Below are 15,657 nucleotides of genomic sequence, written 5' to 3'. Positions count from 1 at the left end.
ACCCTACCTCCTCCTTGCATATTCCTGATAACACTACTGACTTGACACTGAATTGTTGTTTTTCCTGCCACTGGACCAACCTCAGAAAACATGTTCAATTCAGAAATATTGGACTTTTATCCCCATAAATACAGGACATATTTGAATGTGGTCACGCCTTTAAAAGTGCAGATATTTTTACTATACTGTTTTGCTATTTATTTTGTTCGAAATGTCTCTCATTCTCTGTGTATGAATAAAAGCCACAGTTCTACAGCATTCCTGCAATGAAATGTACTTGTGGTGCGGGGGGGTTGTATGTACATCCTATTGATTTCATTGGATGTTATTTCAGGACAAGGAAAATTGGTTTCTCAGCTCTTGAAATTTGTTCTTCACCACACTGGGAGTGAATTTTATTGAAATTGATAGGACAGCAATTAGGTTTTTCATCTGTTTGAACCTACCCGTATGAACCTACCCGGCAGTTAAGATCTAGAAGGGGGGCCCTTTTGAAAGAGCCGTCCCTTAAGGAGGTAAGAGGGATGGCTTGTAGACAAAGGACCTTTTCGGCAGCTGCCCCCAGACTATGGAATGCCCTCCCGACTGAGATTCGCCTGGCACCGACGCTGATGACATTTCGGCGCCAGGTCAAAACCTTCCTGTTCCAGAAGGCTTTTAATTGAAATAATATCAACTGTGGGTCCGATGGCAATTTTTAAAGTATATATTTTAATTGCATTTTAATTGTTTTGACTTTTTATTGTATTTTAAATGTTGTAAGCCGCCCAGAGACCTTTGGATAGTGTGGGCAGCACGTACATACATACATACATACATACATACATACATACATACATACATACATACATACATACATACATACATACATACATATACACACACACACACACACACACACACACACACACACACACACACACACACACACACACACACACACACACACATACATACATACATACATACATACATACATACATACATAAAACTATTGTGTTACCAAACTTCATAAAAATGGTTGACTGAATAGTTCCAGTTCTTCTGCATATTCAAGGCTTTCACCTTAGGCTAAATTATGTTTATATTGTTATTTTTCAGGGAGATGTAGAAAACAAACCAGTAAATGGCTACAAACCAGATCTCATGCAATGTGTCGTATACAGCCATGGTGAAAAACACAAGGTGAAGCCACTGCCCTGGGAAAATGTACAGTCAAATGAAAAGGGAAGTATGACTGGCGTAGAAACTGACAAGTGGGCACACAGTGAGAAGCCATCACTTAGCATCCATGTGAATGGTGACCTCTGTAAAGCTGGAACAAGAGATGAGAACTCAAAACATTTGGAAAAAAATGCAAAAGCAATTCATTCTTCTAGTGTGTCAGATGAATCCAAAAAGTTGTTTGCACAAACTGTTAGAAATGGCATTAAAAGTATATCTTACTCACCAGCAGAATGTGATGCATTGCTGAAAAAAACAGACCTGAGTGCAGATTCGTCAAACAGCTGCAAAGAAAGACACTGTGATGCCTCTCGGGGAGACGCTGCTCCACTGAACAATGTCAGCACTTTGTTGGCTGGAACATGTGGTGCTCTTCTAGAAAAGGATCATGTTCACACACAACAGGCGGAAAACTCTAATGTCCTTCAGGAATCTGAGAACTCGCTTTTAGAAACCAGTTCACTTTTAGCTCTGCAGGACAAGTCGTCGTGTGCTCCTGTGTTTCAAAAAGATGGCTGTCCTAATGATGGTGCTTCAGCTATCCCAAGCAAAGATTCCCAAACTGAAGATTTGTCACTTCAGTCAACTTTTTTATCTCTGATTAAAACTCGTAATTTAACTGTAGAACAGGTTGTAGCTATTGAGGCGTTAACACGTTTGTCGGAAGTCCCTGCAGGAGCTTCTTCACCAGCTAAAACGGAAAGAGTTCAATGTACAGACGAACAGATTTCACATTCGCTGAACAGCTACAAAAAAGATAATGCATGTTCTTTGACATCATCAGCGTTGAAAGCAATTAAAGGGACTTGCCCTCAGAAAGACCAGCAGCTCTTTTCTCATGTTCCTTCACCAAGGAGAATTCTTCCTAAGAGTTTGCTTTACAATGGTCAAGGTGCTATTTCTGAATTCCCTAGTAAATCCTCAGGCCCATCCAGCTTATTGCGTCGATTGCATGGCTCTCCACGAGATACCAAATCTTTCTCAGCTTTAGCGTCTGGTGGAAGTTCAGCTCATCCTACCAAGAAATACCCTCTTCATCCTAAAGCTGCCATTGGCCCATGTGCCAAAAATTCAAGTGCTGTCAAACAACGCAGGAACAAAGTAGACATGCTTGGGAAATGGGAAGGAAAGGCTATTCATAGCCTGAATTCAAAAAGTAATTCTGTAATTAGGGGAAGCATTCACAGCCAGGATGAAGAAGAGGTAGCCACCCAGTTAACTCAACTCGCAGCAATAATTGAATCAAGCAAAACGAGCCCAGACCAGAAGGCATCCCTTTTTAGCCGAATACCATCTGATATGCAATCCAAACATAAACAAGATCAGTGCCTATTGCAGAAGAAACAATCGGTATTCATAAGGAACAATTATAGCTCATTGTTGGTTAAGCAAAGGCAACCATCACGGAAAAACGATAAAGCAGTCCCAAGGGCAAAAAGATTGAAAAAGAAGCCCCAGCCAATCCCTGACCAGCAAAATCAGCTTCAACAAGAATGTCAACATAGTGAGGTACAGGAGATGCAGAAGAAACCTTCAAAACTCCGCAAGCTTGGGCGGATTGTGTCACAAGATTCAAAGTTAACTTCTTTGGGAAAAAAATCTTCCAAAACCAAAGTCCAAAAGACACGGAAGTGGAGTACTTTGCCATCACAACAAAAACCCACTGCGTTATTTCTCCCCAAAACTCAGATTATATTCCGTAGGCCTTTACCTGTCTTGGTGCAAGACAGAATGAAAGATAAGCTGTTTGGCCGTGAGATGGTACCTGAACCCATCAAAACGATGGGCTCAAGAGAGGCACAGGGCACCAGCCCTCCAAGTGGTGCCCCAGTTGCCCTGCCTCCTAGTGGCCTGCTTAGTCATGATCTTCTGACTGTTTGTCACTTAGAAGCAAAATCCTGTTTAAACCAAGGAAGTGAAAATGTACAGATGTTTACAGAAAAAGACAAGAATTCTCAGGTACAACAAAACAAGAATATTACTCAGATGCGTCCTTTGCCTCAGATCTTTAGTAAAAGAACAAATGAGACATGCAAGGATAGCCAAGCAAAATTCCAACAAGATGTTGGGGAGAAACTAAAGGGTCAGAATCTACTAGCGATACCCAATAGCTGTGATGAAGCTCCCCAAGCAGATAATATGCAGGCTCTTGGAAATGTGGAGTGTGTAAGTGAAACAAAATTTCCTACATCAAGAAACTTGGAAACTGAGAACCTGCAGGGTAGAGGGGTCTTAAGATGTTCTCCAACAAATAATACACTCAGCAGTTTTCTTGAATCTCCTATGAAGTTCTTGGACACTCCTACAAAAAACCTAATTGATACACCTACAAAGAAAGGGCAGACAGATTTTCCATCTTGTGATTGTGTTGGTAAGTGCCATTTGAGTCATTTTTGTGTAGTGTTCTGAAACAAATAGTCTAATGGTTGATTTTTCATTGAGCAGATTTTGGAAAGTTTCTTTTATCTTCCTAATCTAGTCTGCAATGGGATGAAAGTCTTATAAACCTTCATCTCCTAGCTGAGAAGATGCCTTTATGTCACTCCAGGATCTTTGCTGATAATGGCCTGGATATCCAGATTTCAGGGGTTTTCTCGACATTAATGCAAGTGAGTTTGAGCTCACCAGCTTGTTGTGACTGGATTATAGAAGGAGAAAAAGTAGAAGTTGATAGCAGAGCTGGAAGAATTCCCAACTACCTAAAAATGTGATGTTGGTATCTACCTATTAGAGAAATTTCTCCACAGCAGAAAAAGAAAATGATATTGTACTTGGATGGTCAACCTCAGATGACATGAGGGTCTGATCCAGTTGTTAAGTTGTATTCCAGTAACCAGTCATATACAAAGATGGCTGTCAGGTGTTGAAAGAAGCTTGTTCTCTAAGCCAGACAGTCTCAACTTTTTTTTAAGCTATGGCCATAAACACAGTATGAAACATAGGCCAAATCAGGAATAATGAACCTTATAAGGTGGTGTGTGAAGAACTGCTTCCAGTCTATGCCCCCCTTCAAATGTGTCAGGATCCCCCAGGGGGTCATATGGCCCCTGCTGAGAATGTCTGCTCTAAACATTGTGACCTAATAGCAGGGGTCTCCAGACTATGGCTCACGGGCCACATCAAGCCCGTTCCCTTCAGCTTGTACATGTCCACACACAGGGGTGTGGACAGGAGTGCGGGTGGGCATCAGTGTGTGTGGGCGGGGAGGCCGTGCGGGTGGGCATGGGCATAGGGGCGTACATGTCTGTGGGCGGGTGGTCGCGCATGTTCCTGTTCCTTTGGCCCTCAAAAATGTTGGAAATATCCGGTGTGGCCTGATTTTAGAAAGACATTGAAAAGTGTTTGTGTTGGTGTGTGTTTACTATATATAACAGTTATTTTAAACCTTTTTTTGTAGAACAAATTATAGAGAAGGATGAAGGGCCATATTATACACACCTTGGAACAGGACCAAGTGTTGCTGCAGTGAGGGAAATAATGGAGGACAGGTGAGGAAATAAACATCAGTGAGTAAAAAGTTATTAAACCTATTAAATTTTATGTGCTGTGACATAAGGAAGTTGGTGGTAGCAGCAGCAGTCGTAGAAGATATATGTGGTATTCAGTTTCTTTTCCTTATGCTTTCCTTATCCTAGGCCCCTTTCATCTGGTTCATCTTTACTGGTGTGAGTTACAATAACTAGAAAATGTGTTCTTTTCATATACTGAGGAAGAGGGACTGAATAGTCTCATGCACCCTATAAGTTTAATGGCAGCTGGGATTGAAAGTTGGACAGGAAGCAGGTATTTGATGTAACATACAGAACTCTGGAAGATCCGTCTCACTGTTATGAGTTCTGGAGGTCTGCATTTAAGACACTGATGGTCATGCTCTGGAGGTAGACAAAGGGTAGCAGAGTCATGTGGAAGACTGGACTGAAGGATATTTTGAGCCTGAAGTTTATGATCAACCTGACAACAAGAGAAGTCAAGTGAGCTTCTTCAGAAGAGCCATTAGATGTGTATTTTCTATTTCAGGCCAACTAGAATGGAATGATTATACAATCCAAGCTGCTAATTTAAGTCTTTAAAAAACGTTGCATTCAAATTGCCAGAAAATGGCCTGATATTGTTGCAAAATATCATGCTTGTGTTGCTATCAAGAAAAGATATCAAACTTTATATAGCAAAGGGCTGCCTGAATGTTGATGACACCCATGTCATCAGTCAAGATGATCTGCAAGATACCCTCTTGTGGTCACTACCATTTCTTCTAGGCATTTTATTTACTTTGTGGCTCCAAAAACTAGATACCTAGAGAACTTGTCGAAAAACAGCCCTGACAACTGCATTGTGTTTGGCTGAGAAGTAGTTAACTGTTTAAAAAAAAAAGTTAGGTTCCCTGCTTGGTGAATGGTAGTGCCAAGATGGAGGGAAATCCTGGGTGGTTGGCCTGCCAATCTCAAACTTCCTTTCCTTGTACAGTGGTGCCTCACATTGCGGCGTTAATTCGTTACGCAAAAATCACTGCAGAATGAAAACGTCGCTATGCAATATTAAAAAGCCCGTAGAAACGCATTGAAACCCATTTCACTGCCTCTTAAGCGAGAAATCCATCACTAAACACAGCGGGCGTCCATTTTGTTTACCCGGCGGCCATTTTGAAACTGCCAATCAGCTGTTTTAAAATTGTCACTTCGTTCCCGAAGCAGGGAACCGAGCATCGCAAAGGGAAATTCCCCCATAGGGAACATCGCAAAGTAATCACTTTTGCGATTGCAAAAAAAAGCATTGCAAAGCAATTTCATCGCTAAACGGAGCTATCGCTATGTGAGGCACCACTGTAGGTTCATCAAAATCAGAGCCAGCCTGATTTTTGAAGTGTGGTTAGACAATTCTCTTTCAACTTGTCTGGTAATGAGGGTTAAAGTAGATGGTGCTGATAGTTTAGGTATTTTCTATCTTTTTAATTAAAAAAACACAAACTATTACTACCTTACTTTTCCTTGCTCTTTAATTATATTTGACTGTTTTATTTGTTATTGTTTGAGCCTGGATGGATTTTAATTTTCAAAATTATGTTATCTCTATCTCATGGGTCACCCTTTGGAGAAAAAGGTAGCATATAAATAAAATAACTCTTTGACTGTTTCTTAGGTTCCTGATGGTTTTATAGTAGTTTTTGTTACTGTTTGTTTGGTTGCTCGCTGTATTAATGACTGGTATGCTTTCTACTTTTTTCTTATTTAATTTCCACTTTGTACAGGTATGGAGCAAAAGGAAGTGCTGTACGAATCGAAGTAGTGGTGTATACAGGCAGAGAAGGAAAAAGTTCCCAGGGGTGTCCGATTGCCAAGTGGGTGAGTTTTTATTTTATAGTCATATATCTTTATTTTTATCCTCAGATTTTATTTTTCTAATTCTCTAATGATGCTTCTTGTTTAAGAAGCTTGTATTAAATGTATTTATTGGACTAATTTTGTCATACTTCATGAATAGTGAAGACTCCACAAAATGGCTAGATATCATATCAGTTTCCTACAATGTCTTAACCAGGAAATTACGGTTTGAGCAGTCCTTCCTTTGAGACTGAAAGAGGGTGGGGCAATAAGGATGTTAAAAATCTGTGACTCATTTTATGATCCTTCAACTCTAGGTTGTCTGAATCAGAGGAGGCTGTATCCATAGTATGAGGGGGCAGCTGTTTGATCTGGGAACCACTGTGCGGGGGAGGGGGAGGGAATAAACACAGATTACCAAAAAGAAAGAGAGAGAGAAAGATAATTAAGACAGGAGGTGGCTAGATGCCCATACCCAGTTTTGACGAATGGATATTTTTGTTATTAATCAGTGCAAGGGATCATGCAGCATATTTAGAATGTATATCACAATTCCTATAAGTTTCTAGGAGCAACAGTTTATCCTTCATTGTAGAAAGTGAGGGGACAGTTTTTGGCAGTGGGAATCCTGAAGAGTCAGCAAACCAGCCTTCGGTGGGTTGGTACTGGGTTGCCAGATGTCAGGCAAAAGGAGGACATGTTCTCCTTTTTAGCCTAATGTCCTCCGTCAGGCAGGCAAAGATAAAAAACTTTAAAATGTCAGGCTTTTGTATATTTCATGTCATAATTTTGGATGGGAGGGGGAGAGGTGGAAGGACACCCCTCCCCTGGCTTTCCCCGCTCCTACCTGCCCACCCACTCCGCTACCTGCCACCGGCGCTGGAGCACAGCCCTCGCCCCCTCCCGCCACCACCGCAACTGCTCAGCAATCCACCATGCCCGCCCAGCCCCTGTGGAGCCCAAAAAGGCAGTGCGAGTGGAGCACAGCCCGCTGAGCCAGGCAGGAGCAAGTAGCATCTGAGTGCATAGATGGGAAGGCGAACACCCAGAGTGTGTGTTCCAAGTCCCTTTCAGGGACTCCAATTCCCACACTCCCCAGCCTTGAACGTATGACCCTCGGGGGAGGAGAGGCTGCCTCATTTGGTTTTGTCTGGTGACATTGTCCCCCTGCCTGCACTGGAGCCTTGTTTGGGCATCCAGATTAGCAAGGTTGCCTCTGAGCCTGTGCAGAGTGCAAGCAGCCAGGGGATTCCGCAGCCGGGCCAGGGTGGTTTCGGGTACAACTGGCTGTTTAAATAATGTTTTTTTTTGTATTTTGGGCGGGAAAGCCTCAATTGAATTTATTTTTATTTTTAACATGACTGTTTCTTGGTCGGTTTACTAAGAGACATTTATTGGCAGCTATTGTAATAAAATTGTATTGATTGCTGCTTTAATCTGGAATGATTCAAATGAAACATTCAATACGTCCTCCTCTGTCCTCCTTTTTGTCTTTCTATGTCCTCCTTTTGGTACCCATGTATCTGGCAACCCTAGGTTGGTGGGGTTTTAGGTTAGTCCTCTCCCTGAGCTGTTCCCACCCTGCTCCAAAAACTATTATTTCTTTAGGTAAAGGTAAAGATTTCCCTTGACAATTTTTGTCCAGTCGTGTCTGACTCTAGAGGGCAGTGCTCATCCCCATTTCCAAGCCATAGAGCCAGCGTTTCTCCAAAGACAATCTTCCATGGTCATGTGGCCAGTGCAACTGAGACACAGAATACTGTTACCTTCTCACTGAGGTGATTCCTATTTATCTACTCGCATTTGCATGCTTTTGAACCGCTAGGTTGGCGGGAGCTGGGACAAGCGACGGGCGCTCACTCCGTCACGTGGATTCGATCTTACAGCTGAAGATCTACAGACCTTACAGCACAGAGGCTTCTGCTGCCCACAGCGCCACCACGTCCCCTTTCTTTATCTTGCTTAAATTGAGTTTGCCTCTGTGAAGACTGTCACTGAGGACTTTTTCTGGCTCCCCATGTTACAGATGAAGGGGTTGAGGCCCAAAGCACCTGGCTTAGTGAATTCATAGCTTAGCTGAGTTCATAAATTGTGGCTCTTAACCCGAGGTTAGAGCACGCTGTAGCACACTGCACCTTGTTTGTATATCTCTATTTGTTTTTATATCTAGCAAATGAAGTGTACCGACGGCCCGAGTACACATGGAGCTGCAAACTGGGGTGTGATGTTGTTTTCCTCATGATGTATTTGGGGGTGACAGTTTTGACTCTGTTGCTTTGTGAACAACTCTTGCAGGAACCAAGTAAGGCAGAGTTTGCTATAGATGCCTCAGGTTGATGTTTGCACAGGGATCTGAGATTGAAAACAGATATAGATGCGTTGTTCTCTACCAATAACCATTTTAATGTCACAGCTGTTGGAATGAGTCATTCTGCAGTACTCAGCCTTGTTTGTATGTGAACTGATCATCCAGATTCGAAATGGAAGCACTCTAAAGGAACTGCTTTTGGTCTTATTACATTATCTATGCTTGCCTGTGGCTGTTTACTATCTTATCAGAAAATCTATTTTGTTATAAACGTGCACGTTTCCTTGTTCTTAGGAGAATGAGGACCAAATTCAGGTTGTCCAATTTGTATATATTATTCTATAAATTCAGTTTATTATATAAATAAACTTATTAGTTTAGAGCTATTTGCTATGAGCCTCCCCTTCCTGCAATCAATAAGGGAGTATTTCCTGCCAATTCTTTCTCCCATTTTACTTCAGTGGCATTACGTGTGGTGTGTGCAGGGAGGACAATGTTACTGTGAAACAGGTACTTTGGAGCAGAAGTGTCTGTAGGCTGGTGAACTCTTAATGTCATTCTCTGTGCTTTCAGAGATCTTACATGAGTCATACCTGCATTACAGTTTACAGTCTGTAGACTTCACATTTACGCTAAAAGTTTAATTGAATACTGAAAGAATAATGGCAACTTGTATGTTTGTCCTTAGAACAGTCAGCACTCTCGGGGGGCTGGGAATCATTTTTAAAGGTTTGATGTAGGTGGAGAGGTTGGGAAAAAAGCTTGCATAGTGATCATGGAGGAAGAACTATGCCAGTACATTGTTCTTGCCAGTACAATGACAATTTAACTTCTGTTGCCAGCTCTAGGACTTACTAATATTGCAGCTTTCTCCTGAGTTGTGCAGCACCGACTGTGCCTGTTTAACTAAGGAATAGTTGCCATTGGCACCAGAGTGATTGTCCTCATTCTTGCACTAAGATGTGAACCACAAATGTGGCTTATTCTGGACCCAGGAGACTTGTTCCCATGTTCTCCTCTTGACACAGAAGCAGGTGTTTTAGTAGAATGGGCACAGAAGCAGAGGAAAACTTTGCCCATCTGCAGACTTGAATTATCAGCAAGGGGTGGGTTTGGGAAACTAGGCCTCACCCAGTGTGGCTTCTAGCTCCTTTGCTGACTGACAGCCCTTTTGCTTGTCCTCTTAACAAACACTAATGTACTATTTCAGAGGCTTTGGAATCAGCACTGTGGTTTATTTCTTCTCAGCAGTCTTCTGAGTGTTTTTGTCACTTCTATTTTGTAGGTCCTTATGTGTGTGACATAACTCACATGTGATAAACTACTGTAGTCTGTTTTGTGTTATTAATGGTGTTATTACTGTATATTCAGGTATCCTTCACATGCATGAATAAGAGTGGCTTCTCTTCCTTCCTTCCTTCCTTCCTTCCTTCCTTCCTTCCTTCCTTCCTTCCTTCCTTCCTTCCTTCCTGTCTGTCTATCTGTCTATAATTATATATTTACAGATAGGTAACTCAAACATTTCAAAAGTAAGCACTGCTTTAAAAAATTATATCAGGGAGGAAAATACTGCTGATTTCAGAAAAAGTCTTTTGCATTATTCAGTGAGGTGCAGACAGATAACAAATACGTACGGTGCTGGTGTAGGGTAAGTCAAAGATAAACTAATTATATTAATTGGGCACCACTCTGTAGGAAACTATGATCTTCTGAGAGTATTATCAGAAAGTTAGACCTCAGAAGTTTATATTTTTCTTCCCAAGACTACTCCTATTCTTCTGTTCACTGCCTTCAGTTGTTACTGTGACTATGTTTCCTGTTTCTCACTGTACAATTTAACATTGTTTACAAAGGGGGAAAGCATTTTTGTTGCTGAGGGAATTGCCTTGTTCTGTAGAACCAGGATGTACTGTCTGCACTCTGTGTCTGACTACCTTTTAAAGAGCAACTTTAGAGTAGTAAGGATTAGAATGACTTTAAAGGAGTCTGGAAGGATGTGGCTAAAAAGGAAAGCAAAGCTCAACAGGTTAAACTGAAGAACTTACAACTGCAGTTTTCTTTGGCAAAAGTGTATAGGTGAAGATGGTGCCCAGTCGCTTTTAGTAATGTGCCAGCATTTAAAGACATCACCACAGTTTATATCCTGGAAGTGGAATGTGCAGAATACCTTCGCTCCCAGTTATTTTGTTGTCATTTTTTTTCTTTTCACTTAATGCTTGTGGAAGCAACAAATCAACAGCTGCCACAATTTTGGCTCTAGCATGAATGGAGCTCTCCGTCTTTTACCAGGCTCCATTTGATGGGGGCTTTCTCTCATCTGCATGTAATACAAACCCCTGCTTCGTAGTCTTCCTTAGTTGGTCTTGCATTTATGGCCTGACAGTTGTGGAGCAGCCATGGTGTTACTTCCATGGTGTTCCATCTGTAGGGTTCTAGGCAAAAGCTCATCTTAACCTCCAGCTTCTTGGGTCAAGAGTAGTGTAAGCTCATTCCTGCATGTGTACTGCTTTAATCCGTGTATATTCATCTCAGTTAGCTTAGCTGCTTTTGAAGGGACCAACTACATCAAGTAATCTTTTATTCACACAAGACTTATTCCGTATTCTAGAGCGTCTTCTCAAGTTGAGACAATTGCACCAACAATCTAAAAGAAACATTTTAAGTACAGTAAGTAGGAAGTTTTAAGTAAGGAAGTATCATTTTTTTAAAAAGTATGTGGTTTTTGTAAAATTCAAAAACAATGTTAGGTAACACCTTATAAGAAAGTTTCTAAATCTCAGAAAACAGTTGATCTTGTGAGGATGAAATGAGGGGGGCGGAATTATTCTGGTCAGATGTTGCGTATTCAAGCTTGAGTTTAAAATAAAGTATCCCCAATATTGTGACCTGAAAACTTATAGAACCAGTTGTATGTGTGCATTTTCACCTCAGGGCTACAGAATCAATTGCTTTAGTTCATCTGCAGAGGTGAAGTAAGACAGTTACTCTTGAATCTCAGATTGAAGACTCAACATTGTCCAGGGTTTTTAAATTGTTCCTAGCCCTGAAAGCTGCAAAGCCCAGCCTGATGAAGAGTCTGGTAGAATATGAAAGCTCACCTGTTTTTGATTTTTGCATGTTTGTGTGGCCTAATAATGGGGTGGTTTGTTTTGGATTTTGCGTGAAACAAACTCGGCTTTTTCTCTTTTGTGGTCTTTTAAAAAACTGATATTTCTAGTGTCAGTATTTAGTTAAGAAAAACAACTTTAATCTTCATAAGTAAATACCACTGAGAGAAATAAACCTTTAGCCTATCCACCTGTATGATTGTAAAAATGCTCTGTTCCAATTCTTGCAATTTGGTGCTATCATAGAACATCAGTGTTGTGGAAAGATATTTGTGAAGATGTTGTAATGTGATTTTCTTCCTGCCCATTTCATGTTCTGGAAACCTTCCCATTTAGTATGTCCTTTTAAGTATGCCACAGAGAGTATGCCAACCTTTCTCCTTAAATAGGCCATGTAGGAAATGTTTAATCAATGCAGATATGTGATTTTTCTCCTCTTACATTCCCCTGGTGGTACAGTTCAACAAAGCTGTGCCATGCGCTGTTTCTGTGTTTTTGACTTGCTCTTAAGAGTTCATTTTTGATGCTTCTCAAAATGGAAAAAAAGAACGTGGTCTCAGTGTGTTCAGGTAAACACAACTTCTTTTCTGAGTGGTTCTGAAGAAACTACTGTATGAGGGAGAAATGTGCTCAGGTACATGACGCTGCTGGAAGGTTGAAATGTGTAGTAAAAGAATAATAGTTAAATAATCTTCCTGCTAGTTTACACATCAGAAATATTAATTTTTTTTATAATATGATCCTGTGCTCAGTAGTTGAGTTTACCTATTTGTTTCTCTGTCTGTCTGTTTATTTATTTGCTGCCTTTAGTCAATAGTAGCTTAGTTAAATTAAATGATCTGCAGACTCTTAACACACATACATTAATATGTGTTCAAAACTGAGAAAACCAAAATGCAGCATTACAATCACATGCAAAGAGATTTTAGATCTTAATTAAGGATAGGGGTATTTGTATTCGTCTATGAATATGAATACGCCCGCACAGGTGGCAATAACGAGGGTCCAGCCCCATGGGGCCGGACGGTCCACTCACTGATCCACCACTGCTGCAGACACTGATTCTTCCAATGGCTTCGCAGACTGCAGTTGGCTAGCCACTCCTGGCAGGAGGCGGGAGGACAAGCCTCGCCGTAAGGTTGAAGAGTGGTTCGCAGATCACAATCTGCAGAGCCACTGGAAGAATTGCGGCGTCTGCAGCAGTGGCGGATTGTGAGTGGACCGTCCGGCCCCATGCGGCTACACCGTCATTATCGGTGCAGAGATATTTGTACTGTATTCGTATACAAATACCCCCTATCTCTAATCTTAATAAATGAAGAATGTACGCCTTACAATGAACTATGTGCCCTTCAGATTCACACATGCATGTATGTTACATAGGTTATTGGGGTTTAGGTGGGGAGAGTTGTCAGCCTCAGCCCAGTCCTCTTTGGTGGTTGTTAGCTAAATTGGTACTGACAAAAGCTTTACTAATTTTTTTTTGGGGGGGGAGGCATTTGTCTGTTACTGTATAGGCAAAGAGTAGATAGGAGTAGATGTGTATTTCCTGATAGGTCTTCAGTTAATTTGCAGTAAATCATAGATTTTTAAAAATTTAAATTGTGATTTATCACCCTGTGATTTATCGACCCTGGTTTCGGTGCCCAGAGTCTTGTGCTCAGAATTCTTTAATGTCCAACATGCATCCCTTGCATTGAGACCCACGTGCCCCACCCACCCATTTTTCCATCACCAGCCCCAAGGGTTGTCCCCATGCTTGTTGCCAAATTCTGTGCAGCAGCAGTGACTAAACTAAAACACACGCCTTGTGCTTTGCTTTAGAATAGCAGAAAGTGTACTGTACTTCTTTCTGGGAGCAGTGTTGCACAGAGCTTGCTTAGAAAGAAAAGCTGAGAAGCAGGGAAAGTTAGGCAAACAGAGCAGCAGAGAGGAGAGGATGATGGTCTGATGCAACAGGCTGGGTTTTCAGGTGCCAAGGTTGTAGTGAATTACAAAGTACTGTAGTTCTTGAAGGCTGGTTGACCCCTGCAGGAGGCTGTGTTCCAGGACTGGTAACACTTTCTCTGAAAATACTGGTGCTTGTCTACAGATGCTGCCAGCTAATACTTTCTGATTACACTCACATTTTGTGCAACTTGTGGTTTTTATTGGCTAATATGAACTTACCAGCAGTTTTTAGAGGAAACTAGCCTTTTTAAAAAGCCTTAAGCTTATTCAAACCACTGTATCATATCTTTTTAAAGAATACAGAGAGAGGGTAATTAATGAAAGGTCGATATCTAATTTTTGGAAGTTATTAGAAACTTATCTCAGTGACACTTGCTTTTACTGCATGAAATGAATATAAGAAAGACTTTATGTTATTGCTTGGAGTCGTTGTAACTGTGGGTTCTTCTCACCTTAGTGATCTGAAATAAGGAAGTTGCCATGGCTTCAGTTTTATTGTCATGATTCTAAGTAGTGAGTGTGTTCTTAACATTTTTTAAAGTAAGTTTGTGAGTGGGTGTTCAGGTGAACAATACAAGAGTGAGATCTATAGGGGTAATCTGATGCTAACCAGATCTAAGGAACTCTGTGTGCCCTCTTGAAAGGAAGGTAGGCTTTAAACTTTAACAATCACAAACTGGATTTGCATGTTCTGATTTGAATAATGTTAATTTTTCCTGGTGGGGGACAAATAAGGAATAAACACCATTGACAGTTTCTAGCATACCTAGAAACCTTGGAGAATATTATAGTTATTGGAGTAATGTCTGTTTCTTGTTCTACAAGGAATAAAATATGTGCTGAATTAAACACCATTATAGTTGTGTGCTGATATGTACAGATCTTGATTATTTTGTGCTTTGTAAACATCAGCAAGCAAGAAGCTATTGTTAAGGCAGAATATGGAGAGACCGAATGTTTTCCTATAGGCAAAGTTATTGGGCCAGGGTGCATTTTATCCCCTTGTCTGTTCAGTCTGTTCACAGAACACATCACATGGAAATATAGATTCAGATGAACAGGAGTGAAAATTGGTGGAAGAAACATCAGTAAATTTAAGGTATGCAGATGACACCGTCTTACTAGCAGAAAGCAGCAGCGACTTGAAAGGAAAATGATTTTCAGTGAAAGTGGAAGAAGGAAGTCCTGAAGCAGGACTGCAGTTGAACATTAAGAAGACAAAAACATGACTACATAAGAACTACACAAAAGTGAAGAAATTGACAATGAAGAAATTAAAATAGTTGAAGATCTTGTATACCTTGGTTCAGTCATTAATCCAAGGGGAGACTGCAGCCAAGAAATCAGAAGAAGACTGAGACTTGGAAGTGCAGCAGTGAAGGAACTAGAAAAGGTTGTTAAGTGTAAGAATGTGTCCATGGAGACCAATCCCAAGATCATCCATACTTTTGTATATCTGATCACTATATATGGGTGTGAAAGCTGGACAGTAAAGAAAGCTGTGAGGAAAAAAAATGATTCGTTTGAAATCAGGGGCTGGAAGAAAGCTTTGGGGATACCCTGGACAGTTAGAAAGACAAAGTCAGTCCTCGGTCAAATCAAGTGTGAACTATCCCTGGAGACAAAACGTTGAAACTGAAACTGTCCTACTTTGGGCACATCATGAGAAGACAATAATGCTGGGAATGACTGAAGACAGAAGGAAATGTGGAAGACCAAATATGAGATGGATTGACTCCCTAAAGAAAGC

The 15,657-nt window shown here is 41.0% G+C and overlaps 1 protein-coding gene across 2 annotated transcripts in view; it reads left to right on the top strand.

The window, feature by feature from the left end:
• TET1 (tet methylcytosine dioxygenase 1) overlaps nucleotides 1-15,657 on the top strand; it is a 99,500-nt gene that overhangs the window by 61,157 nt on the left and 22,686 nt on the right. For both annotated transcript variants that reach the window (XM_020807992.3, XM_020807993.3), the window contains exons 4-6: nucleotides 1,102-3,595; nucleotides 4,622-4,712; nucleotides 6,470-6,563. In XM_020807992.3, the coding sequence (XP_020663651.3) occupies nucleotides 1,102-3,595; nucleotides 4,622-4,712; nucleotides 6,470-6,563 (2,679 nt within the window). The remainder of the gene's footprint in view (nucleotides 1-1,101; nucleotides 3,596-4,621; nucleotides 4,713-6,469; nucleotides 6,564-15,657) is intronic.

Source organism: Pogona vitticeps, chromosome 3 (assembly GCF_051106095.1).
Source record: "Pogona vitticeps strain Pit_001003342236 chromosome 3, PviZW2.1, whole genome shotgun sequence".
NCBI lineage: Eukaryota > Metazoa > Chordata > Lepidosauria > Squamata > Agamidae > Pogona > Pogona vitticeps.
The sequence above is the reverse complement of the archived record's forward strand: the minus strand, read 5'-3'. Positions and strand labels throughout refer to the sequence as shown.